Source organism: Falco punctatus, assembly GCF_963210335.1.
Source record: "Falco punctatus genome assembly, chromosome: 5".
Taxonomy (NCBI): Eukaryota; Metazoa; Chordata; class Aves; order Falconiformes; family Falconidae; genus Falco; species Falco punctatus.
Genome location: NC_137584.1, coordinates 58,877,278 through 58,891,369, shown reverse-complemented (window position 1 = coordinate 58,891,369; position 14,092 = coordinate 58,877,278). Strand labels below are relative to the sequence as shown.

The 14,092-nt window shown below is 37.9% G+C and overlaps 1 protein-coding gene across 2 annotated transcripts in view; it reads left to right on the top strand.

The window, feature by feature from the left end:
• Window positions 1-14,092, top strand: part of NKAIN2 (sodium/potassium transporting ATPase interacting 2) — a 577,207-nt gene that overhangs the window by 479,708 nt on the left and 83,407 nt on the right. For both annotated transcript variants that reach the window (XM_080389968.1, XM_080389969.1), the window contains exon 4: window positions 9,410-9,610. In XM_080389968.1, the coding sequence (XP_080246094.1) occupies window positions 9,410-9,610 (201 nt within the window). The remainder of the gene's footprint in view (window positions 1-9,409; window positions 9,611-14,092) is intronic.

The window sequence follows — 14,092 nt, the reverse complement described above, 5'->3', positions numbered from 1 at the left end:
ACATGGGACTTGTCAGAATAGAATTTGTGAATAGTTTATTTTTCATTTCTGAATCAAGTATTTGCACCCATAACACCTACACTGGATATAGTGGACTGATAACATTTTCCAGTTTGCAAATGCAGCCTCAGCACCCTAATAAGTCAAGTTTGGAAAGTTTAATATTTTCTTCTGAAAATGTTGAAACACATTTTTTGCAGTGTTATTCACATTCTTGATGTTTTCATTTTCCAAGCTAAAACTAGCTAAAACTGGAATTCCTGAGTAGTCTCATTAATCAAAATTATTTCTGAGGCACAATGTAGAGGGAAAAAAAAAAAAAAAAAAAAAAAAGGAATTATCAGTTCTAGAACAGGAGAAACTGTGCACCTTGTTTCTTAGAAAGAATTCAAATATTTCTCAATGCAGGAAGCAGACGATATACAAAACATTTGTAATTCACTCTGTGTTCAATATAAGTTAGATCTTATTATTTCTGTACTTAGATGACAGTAGTGGATAATTGAATTTGTTTTAATAAAACTAATCTGTGGACCAAGCTGAGTGACATACTATCACACCACAAAAAAAGAGAGCAATTTCACCTACAGTTAAATTAATTCCTGCATGTAAAGTGAAAAGATTTGATTTATCAAATCTGAATATAGCCTTAGGTTATTCTAATAACCATCATCACCTGCAAGGACACAAATGAACTCTTTATGAACTAAAGTTTATCAGAGTCATATAACATGTTCCCATGACAAATGTATTTTCATGTAAAAAATAAATACAACCTTTCAGACAGGAACTAAAGGTGTTTTCCAAAGTCTGTGGTGTAAGTATAGCTGAGGCAAAAGGATCTTTTTTCACACGTGAGCACTGAAAACTGTGACACCGGTTTTCCTATGTTACCCAGTGGAGATGGAGCTGCGTAATCCCTTTAGAATTGCTAAAAGTCACTCCTAGGTGTAAAATGTGCCAAACTAATGGTCAAAAATGTCCTTGCTATAAATCTATATTTATTTTATATTTATATTATAACACTATAAACAGTGTTACAATGGACTGCTACACACACATTTTGTGCATGTCATGCTGGGTGTGTATTGGTGTGGCTTCACTGATTTGACTTTTGTTTTACTGGCCCAAATTTGCAAGCTAGGTGAATGCTGTACAGCTTCAGATCTGAATCTAATTCTGCAGATGATGACATCTATCAGCCTGGTCAATAGTGGAAGAAGTTACAGTGAAAGAGCCCGAAGTAGTCGATGAAGGATAATTATTCCACACCATTTCTTGAACAGGGGGAATAAGGCCCTATGGAGATGGCCCATGCTTCCACTTCTGTCTGTGTGCTTCCTTGCCATCAGTCTGTGGCTGGCTTCCTGCTCAACATCTTATCTAGTTTCCCTGAGTAGCTTTTCAGAGTCCTTTAGGAATACTTAGCACTCTCTTTCAACTGTGTCCTTTCTATTGACTGCAGAGGAATACAAACCATTTTAATCTGGATATTTTATTTCATACGGAGAATGCAAGTGGGTTGTCAGGACTAGCTATGCATTTTAAATTGATGCTTTAATTCATTGCAACCTCCCCACAGAAGTAAAACCTTTTGAAAATATTCACCTGGGCTAGATTTGAATCAAACTGAGTAAGATGACTCCATGTGTTTTGTAATAATTTCCTGACTCATCCAGGCTTCTTTTTAATTATTCTGAAATCTTTATGTGTATAAAATCACTGGTTGCTGGAAGTGCTTAGACTATAGAGCACTATGTACAACATATATTTATCTTCAGCCTGATATTTCATTAAACCCTTCTGCATGAAAATGATCTCATGTTTCTTAACACCACTTTAGTCCTAACAACAGTTTCTGTGTTCTGAGAACTTTGTTGAAGTGTACTTACTGTTTCCTGCACATGCTGCAGGTGGCAGATTTTTCTAGATTTAGCAGCAGAGGCTGATTCAAACAGTTTCTTCACTGTAGACAAGAGCTCCACCTTAGGGTCATGAATGCATTGAGTTGTGTAAAGAAAAAAAAAAAGTTAGACAAGATAATTATTTACATTTTAAATGAGAATAAAAAGTCATAGGAAACAAAACAAAGGTTTGTCACTGTACACATGCATTTTGTTTTACAGCACCTAAAACTATGTAATAACCAAGAGACACTGAACAAATGACATCAGCTGGAATTTCCTTCTGCATATACTCTATAAAGCAGCTGATGTGTAAGTTCTACACCACAGACTTCTGCATCCTTCCTTACCAAATGTTGGACCATGCTAAAATTTTGCCTTGCACAGAAATGATCAAGCAAAATCTTGAGGTGTTTCGGCAACTCAGTAAACCATTTATCCTAGAAAAGGATTTTAAGGATATACATTTCATACTGTTATTTTACTCAAGGCCTAGACCTTTCCTGTTTACAGCCTGCAGAACTGTATTCCAAGCTCACAGGAAGGTCTGCATATTTGGATATTATCCAAATATAAGATGTCCTTGTGCTTATAAGGGTTTTGTTTAGAATTAAGAGGTTATTTATATTTGTGTCTTTGAATTCTAAGCACTATTGATCTGTGTATTTGCCTGGGTAAACCAAGAGACACACCTCCTTTACCATTTAAAAAGGAGGGGACGGGACGGGATGGGACGGGACAGTCCTGAGAAGCTAAAGAACTTAAATTTCTTTAAAAGCATTATGCCATACTCATAACAATGCAGTGATGATGCATTGTGAAAACAGTGAAATCATGTGTTTTCAGCTCAAAATGAATAACCAGGGTTTGGGAACCATTCATAACATTCACATCACTTCAGAAAGAGATCCAGAACCACATTGAGTCTAGTATAATCATAAAATCCTTTGCTAGTTTTGTTTCATGGAACACCACTTTGATGTGGGAAAAGAGAGCATGTTCCACCACCTTGTTTCCAGCTCTGGACCCCTGCCAGGCTGCTCAGTTCACCCTGAAGCAGAAGCCGGACTCTCTAATAAGATATCTGTGGGATCATCATCTTTTGGTACACCAGTAAATACCTAAATTGCATCTTTGTACCTTCAGGTTTAATCTAAATTTTAGAATAGGATTCTCTTTTGGAATGAAAGAAGTTAGTTTTTGTCGGATGTAATAAGTTCTGGTAATAACTCCATGCCCACCAGTAAGGATAAAGCTACATAACATCACCTGAGGCTGGAAAACTGCTCACTGTATACCCACATTAACAAAGCCTGGAGACAAGCTGGTTTTCCCAGAGAATAGCAATTTGGCAAACCACTAATTTTTCAAAACATTTAACTTAATTTCCTTCAATAAATTTTCTCACTTCCAGAATGATATCCCTGATTACTTCACAGTGAGTAATATGTAAGATTCCACAGTTAGATACTACTCTGGGATGTGAGTGCCTCTGGTCAGTTGCCTATTTCAATGTATTTTATCATTGCACAAGCTGAAGTCCTCCAGAAATCATTTCCCAAGAAATTTAAAAAATCTAGTGCTCAGGATGTTTATCAAATATGTACATGAGCTAAATTAAAATTTCTGTATGATAGCACAGGGACTGCAATCTTTCAGTCCCTATGATAAGTAACATTCATCTACTAGAATTGGCTTAATTCTCTTGTTCTGCACAAAAGAAAATTCAACGGATCTTAACCCAGAACATTCTTAGTCTAAATACATAGTGTTTAAATATGAAAAATATTCTGGGAAATCATTTTAACCTTGCAATACAAACTGAAACTTTCTACTTCCTTTTGATATTTTTAATTTAAGAACTATATAGATAGAAACTTTATTAACAAAATTGTTAATAAAAAATGTTGATGTCACTGAACTGATTAAATTAATATTCTGGAGTTTAGCAGTTTGGGGTTTTTTTAATGAGTTGAAACAGAGCAGATTAAAATTATTAGGTTTGCCAGTCTACATATTACAATACTAGAAAAATATGAGGATCTTAATTAAGATAACATTGCAGCTCTAACAATTTTGTAAGATTATTGATAGGTATCTTATAACAGAATAGTAAGTGACAGTGTCAATCCCTGTATGCTTTTTGAGGTCTGTTTTACAGTGTTTCATTAATATAAGACTCCAGTTTCATTTTAGAGAAGAAAATCAGAACACCTGAGTCATCTCTTTCTTTCATGCTGGTATCTCTATAACTAATTCATCGAAGTCTTTGGAAGTGCATTGGAAATCACTTAAGATACATTTGGAACATTTTTAACAGACAACTGAGAAAAGCTAACAGTAAGGCAATTTTTGCTAGTTTTCATGGAGAAACTTCAGAAGTAAATCTCTTGGGTGGATTCGGACTGGTTAAATCATATTTAATTAATGACACATATGTAAATCAAATTCCATATTAAATTTGAAATTATAATGGTGCAAAATCGTTTTGTAAGATAAAATTAAAGAACAGGATTCTAGGTTACTGAAAAAAAATACATATGAAAGGGAAAGCATCACACATACAAAAAGTGGACAAGGTAAAAATCAGGTCAGATACAACAAGATAAAAAAGATCAGAAGCCTTAAATATCCATGATCTCTACACAATTATACAGCAATTATTTCCTGTATATCAACTGTGGATTAAAAAAAATGAAAACAAAAAGGAAAAATTAAAAGAAACACATCTGCCAAGCTCTATTTTGGCCCATCAGTGAGGGCAGTTTTTTCTTTAGACAGGAAAAAGTCTGCTTGCATGAGAAAATGGTACTGCCTGAAGGGAGATAGTTTTAGTGGGAAAGTGAGATAACAGAAGAAAAAAAATGACTGTAGAGGCCTCTGTGCATCTGAGGCATCCAGAACTACAAATGCTTTCAGACCCTGTTCTTTTATCACTGAAACCTTGTGTGATCATTCAGTCTCCAAGCAACTTGTTCTTGCTAGTTTGAGTTTGAAAAATGAAACAAGTGGTTACATGGTTGTATTTGACAAAACCTGTACAGAAGCTTGGCAGGGTTGCACAGATTTCAGCAATTCCTAATTAGAAAAATGGGAGAAACTTATTTCCCATGACACAGCAAGCCTCAACCATTGAAGTCAGTACAATTTAATTTCCCTGAGTCTGCGAGATCTCCGGGACTTTCAAGGAGAATCAGCCTGAATGACTACTGCCTCTTTTTTCTTTTGGCACTGTGTTTGGAATCAGCTTCTGTAAGCCACACCAGACAGAAATAGTTGAAACAGTAATATATTGCTATTCCTACGCAGAGATGGCATACTTACTAATATGTACTAATAGCAACACAATAAACACAGAGCTATATTCGTTATGAGCACTGCTGTACTGTTGCTTCTTAATGCAGAGGAGGTTGTATTTCTTTCTGGAAGCTCTTTCAAAGCTTTCTGCTGCCATGTTCTGTCATCAGCTGTCCTCAGCCAGGAAAAGTTATGTACTGTGCAGATAACCCCAGCAAAAGTTGTTATCTAGCATATTAAGTACAGCCACAAAACCATCAGAGCTCAGCGGTTTTTACAAACTAAGCTGAAATGAAATTACAGATTTAGTCTGAAGATGTCTCAGGTTCTAATCTCTGAAATCTGGGTCTCTGAGACCTCCAAACTGTATCCTTTGTCTAATCCAGCAGTACTTCTGACCATTACAAATATCAGTGCATTTTAAGAATGTCAGCAAAGAGGTCCTACTAAATATTTTCTTGGGTTTTTTCCTCCTTGATGAATATCAACATCTACTCTAATGCACCAATTTTCATTAACAGGCTTTACAAAATACCAGCAGGATTTACAAAAACAGCACAGTGATCATCAATAAAGCTCATACAGATGTATTTCTGTGTCCATGAAGGAAGCAGCTGTTTGTTGAATTTAGGATAATAAAATCTTCCTTGACATACAGACTGTGAACCACACCATATCGGCATGCCCAATGTGTATCAACAATTCTTGTTAAGTTTCATAGATTCAAGGCTTATCAGACTTTCTCTGCATTTCCCTGAACAATGTTTGAGCCACAGATGTTGGAAAGAAAACAGACGGCAAATACACTGGAGAGTACAACAAATCCCCAGCTTCCAGTGTAGACTTTGTCTGTGTCCACTAAAACTGTAATCAAACAGTGAACAAAGTAAATAGCAAGCAGAGTCTGTCCAAAAATAGCTCTAAATGTTTTCAGTATAAAAGATGTTAATGATGGATACATCATCCCCTCCTCAGCTTACACAGTTCTACAAGGAGATCCAAGTCCTCAACAGTTTTCTCACTTAAAACTAAAACTTTTTCGCAAGCTGGGTGACCTTTACTATTGAGCAACAGGAACTGCTCTGCTGATATGATTGCATACGGGGGGACATGGTTTGAAGGTTATGAACAAGTTCAAAGCCCATAACAATTTATACCTGAGAAGATTTTACTGTGCTGCAGCTGACTTTGAAGTGAATAGGCTCCTTCTGTATTTCTTCTTACTCCGTTTATTTTGGGGATATGAATTTACAGGGTCTAACGTACATGTTGGCTGGTCAAAATCTGGTTTCATTATCATTCTCATGCCAGCTAAGTTTGACCCTGAGCCATGGATGATGTCTAATCTTACCAGAATCAGATTCCACGTCTGTTTATTGTTTTGCTTTCTGAGGTTGACCTTGTTTGTTAATTGGTTCAATCTGTAACAGCTATGCTTCTTGAAAGCCTTCTTAACCACTTTATTCCAAGTTCTTTAAGATTTGAAGTTGAGGCTTTCAGTAAGATTTGTTTGGTTTAACTGCTATAAAGAATTAAGGAATATAACACTTCTGTGACAAGTATCAGGTCTATTTTATGAGCAGAGGAAACAACACAGCATTTTACTGATTACTTAGAGATAGAAATAGAATATAGATCTGATAAAGGTCTGCAATTTTTTACTGTTAAGCACTAAAAGACTATTCTTGAACAAAACAAGATTATTTAGTCCTAATCATAGCATTAAAATTAACTGCAAAAAGTTTATTTGGGAGCAAGGGAGTTGCCTAAATATAACAAATTATTTCAGAAAATCATCTGGGAATAAATTCAGCAATGGAAGAAAGCTGGACTTTGTGATGTTTTATTTACATATGTAATTAATAATATTTTAATGTGTGAAAAATTTCCTGTGTAACTTGGAAATCTACTTGTGCTTTTCATGTGTAAAGTTTTTGATTACTGCACCCTTTTTAGGTAAACATAACTGTCTCTAGAGCAATGATGTTCTAGCCACACAGGCCAGTTTTGACTTCTCTGTCTAGCTCCTCTTCATCCATTTTAACTTAACCTGGCAGATGCATAACAAATACTCAGTTCCTGCAAGCCAGTTTATCCCTTTCTTTTTCAAGAAATACCTTCTTCTTCCCTTGTCTGCACTTTGTAAAATATTTTTAGTCCATCACAATTCTTCTGAAGGTATTGCAAATGACAAAATAGAGCCAGACAATGAGTCCTATTCATTCATGCTGCATCTCTGATAAGAGACTAGAGGTTAAGAATTTTCCATGGTAACGAGAATGGCTTAAAGGTCTTCTGACAATAACATGATGGATTCCAATCTTAGTCATTCAGGAATAAATCTATAAGTAATGTTACTCCAAAGATACCCATTCTTCAACTTCTTACACCAGGTGAGAAGGCCAATGTGCTACTAAGGGGTGGTAACAGCCCTGACTCCAGAAAGAAAAATAGTCTTCTGGTTTAGATGTAAGGGAAAAGTGGCCATTTCCAAAAAACATCTCTCAGACACTTTCCGGTGCCTGCAGCTTTGGTAGGGAGGGGTCCAGAGAAAGGAGAGATTTGTTTGGGGTGAAGATTTATAGCCATAGGTAAGTACATCCATTTGGGGGAAATTTGCATAGTTTATACAAATGTTCACTGCTGCTTTGATCACCTTTAAATGCTTCAAGTTAGTTGCACAACTAAATTCATGTGAAACATCACATGTTTTCTCCTATTGCTTGTTATTAGCCAGATTGGGCTATTATGAGAATGCGGGGTAATTATTCATCACAAAAATATCTATGGTCCTTCCTGTCATCTGATAGCTGGGTGTGCTTATGGAGGATAGTAACTGATTTTTTTTACCTGAACAAAGTTTCTGCACTTTTAGACAAGAACTGCAACTTTACTTAAGGAAAAAACATTCAGCTACACTACAGTGTCAAGTGTAATCACAGATCGATTGACATGTCATTCATGACATCATCCAAAACCTCCCTGGGTGGTTACCTTTGCATGAGTTAGTGCAAAAAAGGGAAAATAAGTGGACTGAAAAATGACTAATTTTAAAGGAAGGGAAATGTGAACACAACATATAGTCTACAGAATGGCATTCTATTCCTTTTGGCATGGTAAACCTAATTAAATAGTTGCATTTTAAAATCCTTATGAGAATCTTAATTATTAATGTAATCAACAGGCTGAAGAAAATGTAGGTTAGGTGTGGGGAGAGTCTGGCTTTGCAGATTACTTAAAAGCAATTTTTTTTTGCATGACTGAACACATGTGCGCACAGACTAGTCACACTTTGCAATGAGGTTATACTTCTAAATTATTTATAAAGGGTTGGTAAACACTGTAGACTATCACAGAACCCACAAAGTCCATAGTGTTGTTATGACTATGTATAACACCCTCAAGTAATGTGCAACCAAGTATAATTTATGACAGTCATATCCATAGTATTGTTTATGATTTATATTAATCATTTATTAATCCTTTATGAACTATTTATGAATTCAATCTTAATGTAAAGCATGGCTGACTAGTTACCCCATTGCAGTAGCTGCATAGGAGTTAAAGGTTGCAGGCCTCTGCCCCTTCTTTTTAACAAGGCAACACTTACTAGCCGTTTCCTTACTAGGACTCCTAGGAAGTTAGAAATATGACAGAGGCATTACAAAGAGGTTTTGCTTGTAAGCAAACAGAATTCTTTTTTGACATCTTCAATAGTTCAGTAGAGCTACCACAGGTGTGCTTCACAGGGCACATGAGACAAAACCCCTTGCAGATCACCCACACATATTAAAGTCTATGAAGTATTGGTTCCTGAGGACTCTTGTATAGTTTGATACCTCAGACAGCCAAAATATGGGCTGTATTTCTAGGGACTGAGCAGAGGAGGGTTGCTATGTAAATGTACATGTTCATCAGTGCTTATGGTTTCCGCAGGAAAACGCGCACTGTAACAGAAATTACTGCTATAGTCTAGGCTACCATAACGTCTAGGGACAGATCCTGGCTTGCAGGATTATTCTTCTGCTCCAAAGCAGTTCTGCCTGCCAAGGTACAGCTACTTGTGCTTGCTGCTGGCAAGCTCCTCTACCTTTCATGTGACAATGCAGTTTTACCACTGCTCTTTGCTTCTTTATGCATCCTGTGAAATCTCATTTGATACTGGAGTACCCTCCCAGCACATTAATTCTTCACTTGTGTTTTTGCAGGAAACAGATCTCATTCTGACCTTTAATATCTCAATGCATCGTTCTTGGTGGATGGAGAATGGGCCAGGCTGCACCGTGACCTCAGTAACGCCAGCACCAGACTGGGCACCAGAGGATCATCGCTATATCACTGTCTCGGGGTGTTTTCTTGAATATCAGTACATAGAAGTGGCTCACAGTTCTCTTCAGATCTTCCTTGCAGTAAGTCTTTGCAGATAGCTTCACTTCTACCGTCTTTTCTAGATTTCCTCTAGCAGAACATCCAGAATAGCAGACTGTTGTGGCATTCATTCACAGACCCTGGCTCTGTTAGTTTTGTTATGAAACTGTTGTCATGCAGCTAGTTCAAGACACCTGTATACAAAAAGCTCCACTATACATGTTTATTGCTGTAAGAACTGCTGACATGGCAGAGTCTGTTTTCCTAATCTCCACTTTGACCACTGACCAACTGACCATGCCACAAATCATTTACAGCTAGGTACATCCAAATTGCACTATAGGATAAAAGTTATGACATAATAACAAATTACAGCTATATTTGTGAAAACCAGATTGAATATGAAAGAAAAGCCAAAATGAAGGAGAATTTTTCAACAGTAAAAATAGGTTCACTGATCAGTTCACAGGACTCAAAAGTGATCAGTCTGTCTTTAACCATATTAATCAATGTGCACTGGAGGAGAATGGGGGAGGCTCTTCCCAAAAAATCAAAATGTTGAATGAAAATCAAAAACAGAAACCTTAAATCTTTGTAGGAGGATAAGAATCCACTGATACACTGCAGAAAGTTTGTAAGGAATGAAAACAATTTGTTTTGGGAAGAAATGGTAGGTTTTTCAATAGTATTTACCTGTACTAATCATTTTGCCTTGTGTTGTCTCTGACCTAGGTGAAAAGATGACATAAACACTGATTTAATTACATTCAATGACAATCTGCACTTTTATATTTATTCTGGTGATACGTACATGTTTATACCCAGATGGAGATATACATGACTGCAAATAAAACTGTTTCTATACAAAATTTGGACTAGTATCTACGTGCATGGCTCCCTCCATATAAATCTTTTGTTCAAAAGATTCCAATATGTTGTCCCAAGACTGATCATACTGGTAAGTGAGAGGAAATTTAGTTAACTAGATCAAGAAGTAAATGTAAGGTAGTCGGACAGTCCATAATATACTATATGGTCCTCAGTTACCTAAAACTGAGCAGCTTTTCCATCTGTCTATTCCTCAACCTAGCTGTAAATGGCCAAGTGTAGAGGAATGAAGCTGGGTTAATTAGCATTGATAATATACAGCTGTGGGCTGGCTTCAAGGGCGGTGGGTTGACCGATGTAGATAAGGTGCAGGTGTAGCTCTTTCCTGCTAAGTGGTTAAATAGCCCTGAGGACTGTGGGAGAGGGATAGAGGAGGAGCAGTGTGGTTTGGCCTCTGGAGGAAGGAGATACAGCACAGACAGTAGAATCTAGCCAAGGGTAAAGCCTTGTTGCAGCCTACTAGTTTGATTGTGCTGCAACACACCACCACCCTCTTTCCTGCCCTATAGACGCTGCCTGTGCTGTAGGATACAGTCTTCTATAATTCCTCTACAGCCAAGGACTAGGTGAGTTCAAGACAATAAATCTCTGTGTCAAGATATCTCTGGGAGCTCTGCGTGGAAGAGATTGGTGACTTATTTGCCTGGAAACCCAGTTGTCTCCCTTCAGTGGAGCTAACCCAGGTGTCCTCCATGCTCCTCAACTTGCTGCACTGCAGCAGAGCAAAGGGACCTTAACCAAGTAGGTAGTAAAGCGGGCACTAGACAGGTCTGGAATACAAAAAACAACCCTTTCTCCAGATAGTTCACACCTGCAATTTTGACTAGCTACAGCTGATGCAAAAGAGACAAAGTAATCAGTACAATAAAATTAGTGTGAATAAATAAGATAAAAATAAATATAAAAATTTATTTAGAAACAATTGTTATCACTCAAACAATTGTTATTAACTCATAAAATCATAGATTCATTTAGGTTCGAAAAGACCTCTAAGATCATCAAGTCCAACTGTTAACCTAACACTGCCAAGTCCACCACAAAACCACATCCCTAAGTACCACACCTATGTATTTTTTTAAATGTGGCCAGGGATGGTGACTCCACCACTTCCCTGGGCAGCCTGTTCAGTGTTTGATAACCCTCTCAGTGAAGAATTTTTTCCTAATACCCAACACAAACCTCCCCTGGCACAGCTTGGGGATGTTTCCTCTTGTCCAGTCTCTTCTTATCTGGGAGAAGAGACCAACACCCACCTGTCTACAGCCTCCTTTCAGGCAGCTGTAGAGAGTGATAAGGTCTCCCCTGAGCCTCCTCCTCCTCTCCAGGCTAAACAACCCCAGTTCCCTCAGCTGCTCCTCATAACACTTGTGCTCCAGACCCTTCCCCAGCTTCGTTGCCCTTCTCCAGACAGGCTCCAGCACCTCTGCATCCGTCTTGCAGTGAGGGGCCCAAGACTGAACACAATATCTGAGGAGCAGCCTCATCAGTGCCAAGGACAGGGTGACAATCAATGCCATAGTCTTGCTGGCCACACTGTTTTGGATACAAGCCAGGATGCTGTTGGCCTTCTTGGCCACCTGTGCACACTGCTGGCTCATATTCAGCCAGTCGTCAACCAGCACCCCAGGTCCTTTTCTTCTGGGCAGCGTTCCAGCCACTCTTTCTCAAGCCTGTACTGCTGAGTGTGGTTGTTGTGACCCAAGTGCAGGACCCGGCACTGAGCCTTGTTGAACCTCACACAATTGGCCTCAGCCCTTTGATCCAGCCTGTCCAGATCCCTCTGCAGACTTTTCTATCGTCAAGCCCTTCAAATGAGATATCTAGGTTATTTTTCTGCCTTAGTCTTTTGTATGTAATGAACGATGAACAAGAAACTCAAGGAATATATAGTTCAATACTAATTCTGTTCCTGATGCAACAAGGGGTTTTGTGTGTCTGTGCCTAAACAGATCTGTGTTTCTAACTTTCTTTACAAGCCAGGGGAATGGTTCAGGATAACAAACTGTTGGTAATCCACTAGCTGTAGGCAACTATGGCTGATTTTATATTTCCACTCATGTTACTGTAAATATGATTATCATAGGTAAAGAGCTACACAGTGTAAGTATGGGTCAGTTTTCCAGACCTGCTACTTGCAACTTTACCATTTACATCATTTTCACATTTTCAGTTGTGTGTATGGGGTTCTTTTTCTAATAGAAATACTAGCATAAATTCACTGTCTTATTAAATGTGGTGAGAAACAGAGGAATTACTTGGTACTGCTCAGTGACATATAACAGAAGAGTAGACATTGCTTGGTTTTCAGCAAACTAGCTTTCAACAAACCTGAGCTTTAGATCACTTTTGTCTCCAGCTACTAGAAAGAAATCTTTCCTTTCAGTTTTCTTTTATGGGCACTTAAATGGATCTTGCACTTTAACTGTAAAACTATAAATTGCAATCTACAAATTGGTTACTTGTTTTCTATTTGTATTTCTGTACATTCGTGACAATGATCAAGCTAATGTTGATCTTGGCTTTTTTATGGACTGGTGGTACTGCATCATGTTTTTAAGGCTGTTTTCTACTGCCTACAGATAAAATGTTACAAAGGAATTTAGCATCATTGAGGACCACTTATATCAGTCTTTGAAAACATTACACTGAGTGTATTTTGTACAGCTTGCCAGCAAGCTCACAAGGAATCCAACTACAGAAGGTTAGGCTTCACATCGATGTGATATTTGCTGTGGATTACTTAGTGGAAAGAATATGACAGCTAAGATAAAAGCTATAAAGCCCCCATAGTTCATACTTTCTAAAAAGCAAGTCTCAGGGTGGGCTATGGAATATTGCAGTGATTGCAGACAGATGCTCTGCTGAGGAGGTGCAGAATACTCATAGTCTCCAAGAGGCCTTCTCTCTCCCAAGGAACATGTCCTAGAAGCAAACGGCATCACATTGTGAACCATACAAATGCCACTGCTAATTTTGTGCAGGTCAACACAGATTTTATTTTTTTAAGAGTGAAATGTTGAGGAATTTTCATTTCTCCTGCTGCTTAAACAAAGTATTAGTTACAGCACTGGAATGTTAAATGACCCCAAAGGTCAGGAGAGTCCCCATTGTAATCCCATTTAACAGCGTGGTATTGTTCATTGTGTGACACTGACCTTGGAGACTAAATGTGATGATGCACAGATATTTTGCCAGCTTCTCCCAAGGAGTGGATTTTGCTCAGGATAAACAAACAACTGGACAAAATTGCTAGTTTAGCTTACCCTGAAGAAGTAACAGAAAATTTAGTTTGGTGGCCTCTATACTTAGACCAGCTAAATGGTCATGATTTAGAAAATCTTCAGAATGGGGAAAAATTGAGAACTAATGTGTGTAAGAAAATGTTCTTATAAAACAAAGATTGTCCCAATTTGGGTATTTAGCATTTACGTATGCAAAGCAGGGCTGGAATAGTCCACAGTGATAATAGGGGTTGCAAAGCAGCCACAACTATTCTGTTGTCCTGCGACACAGAGCGTTTAGTGCATTGGGTGATGCTGGTGGAAGATGACAGACTCTGTTAAAAAGAGGCGTTCAGAGTGAAGAAGGGAGAATGCAATGAAGGAGAATCTATTTCACTGAATGCAGCTTTGCAG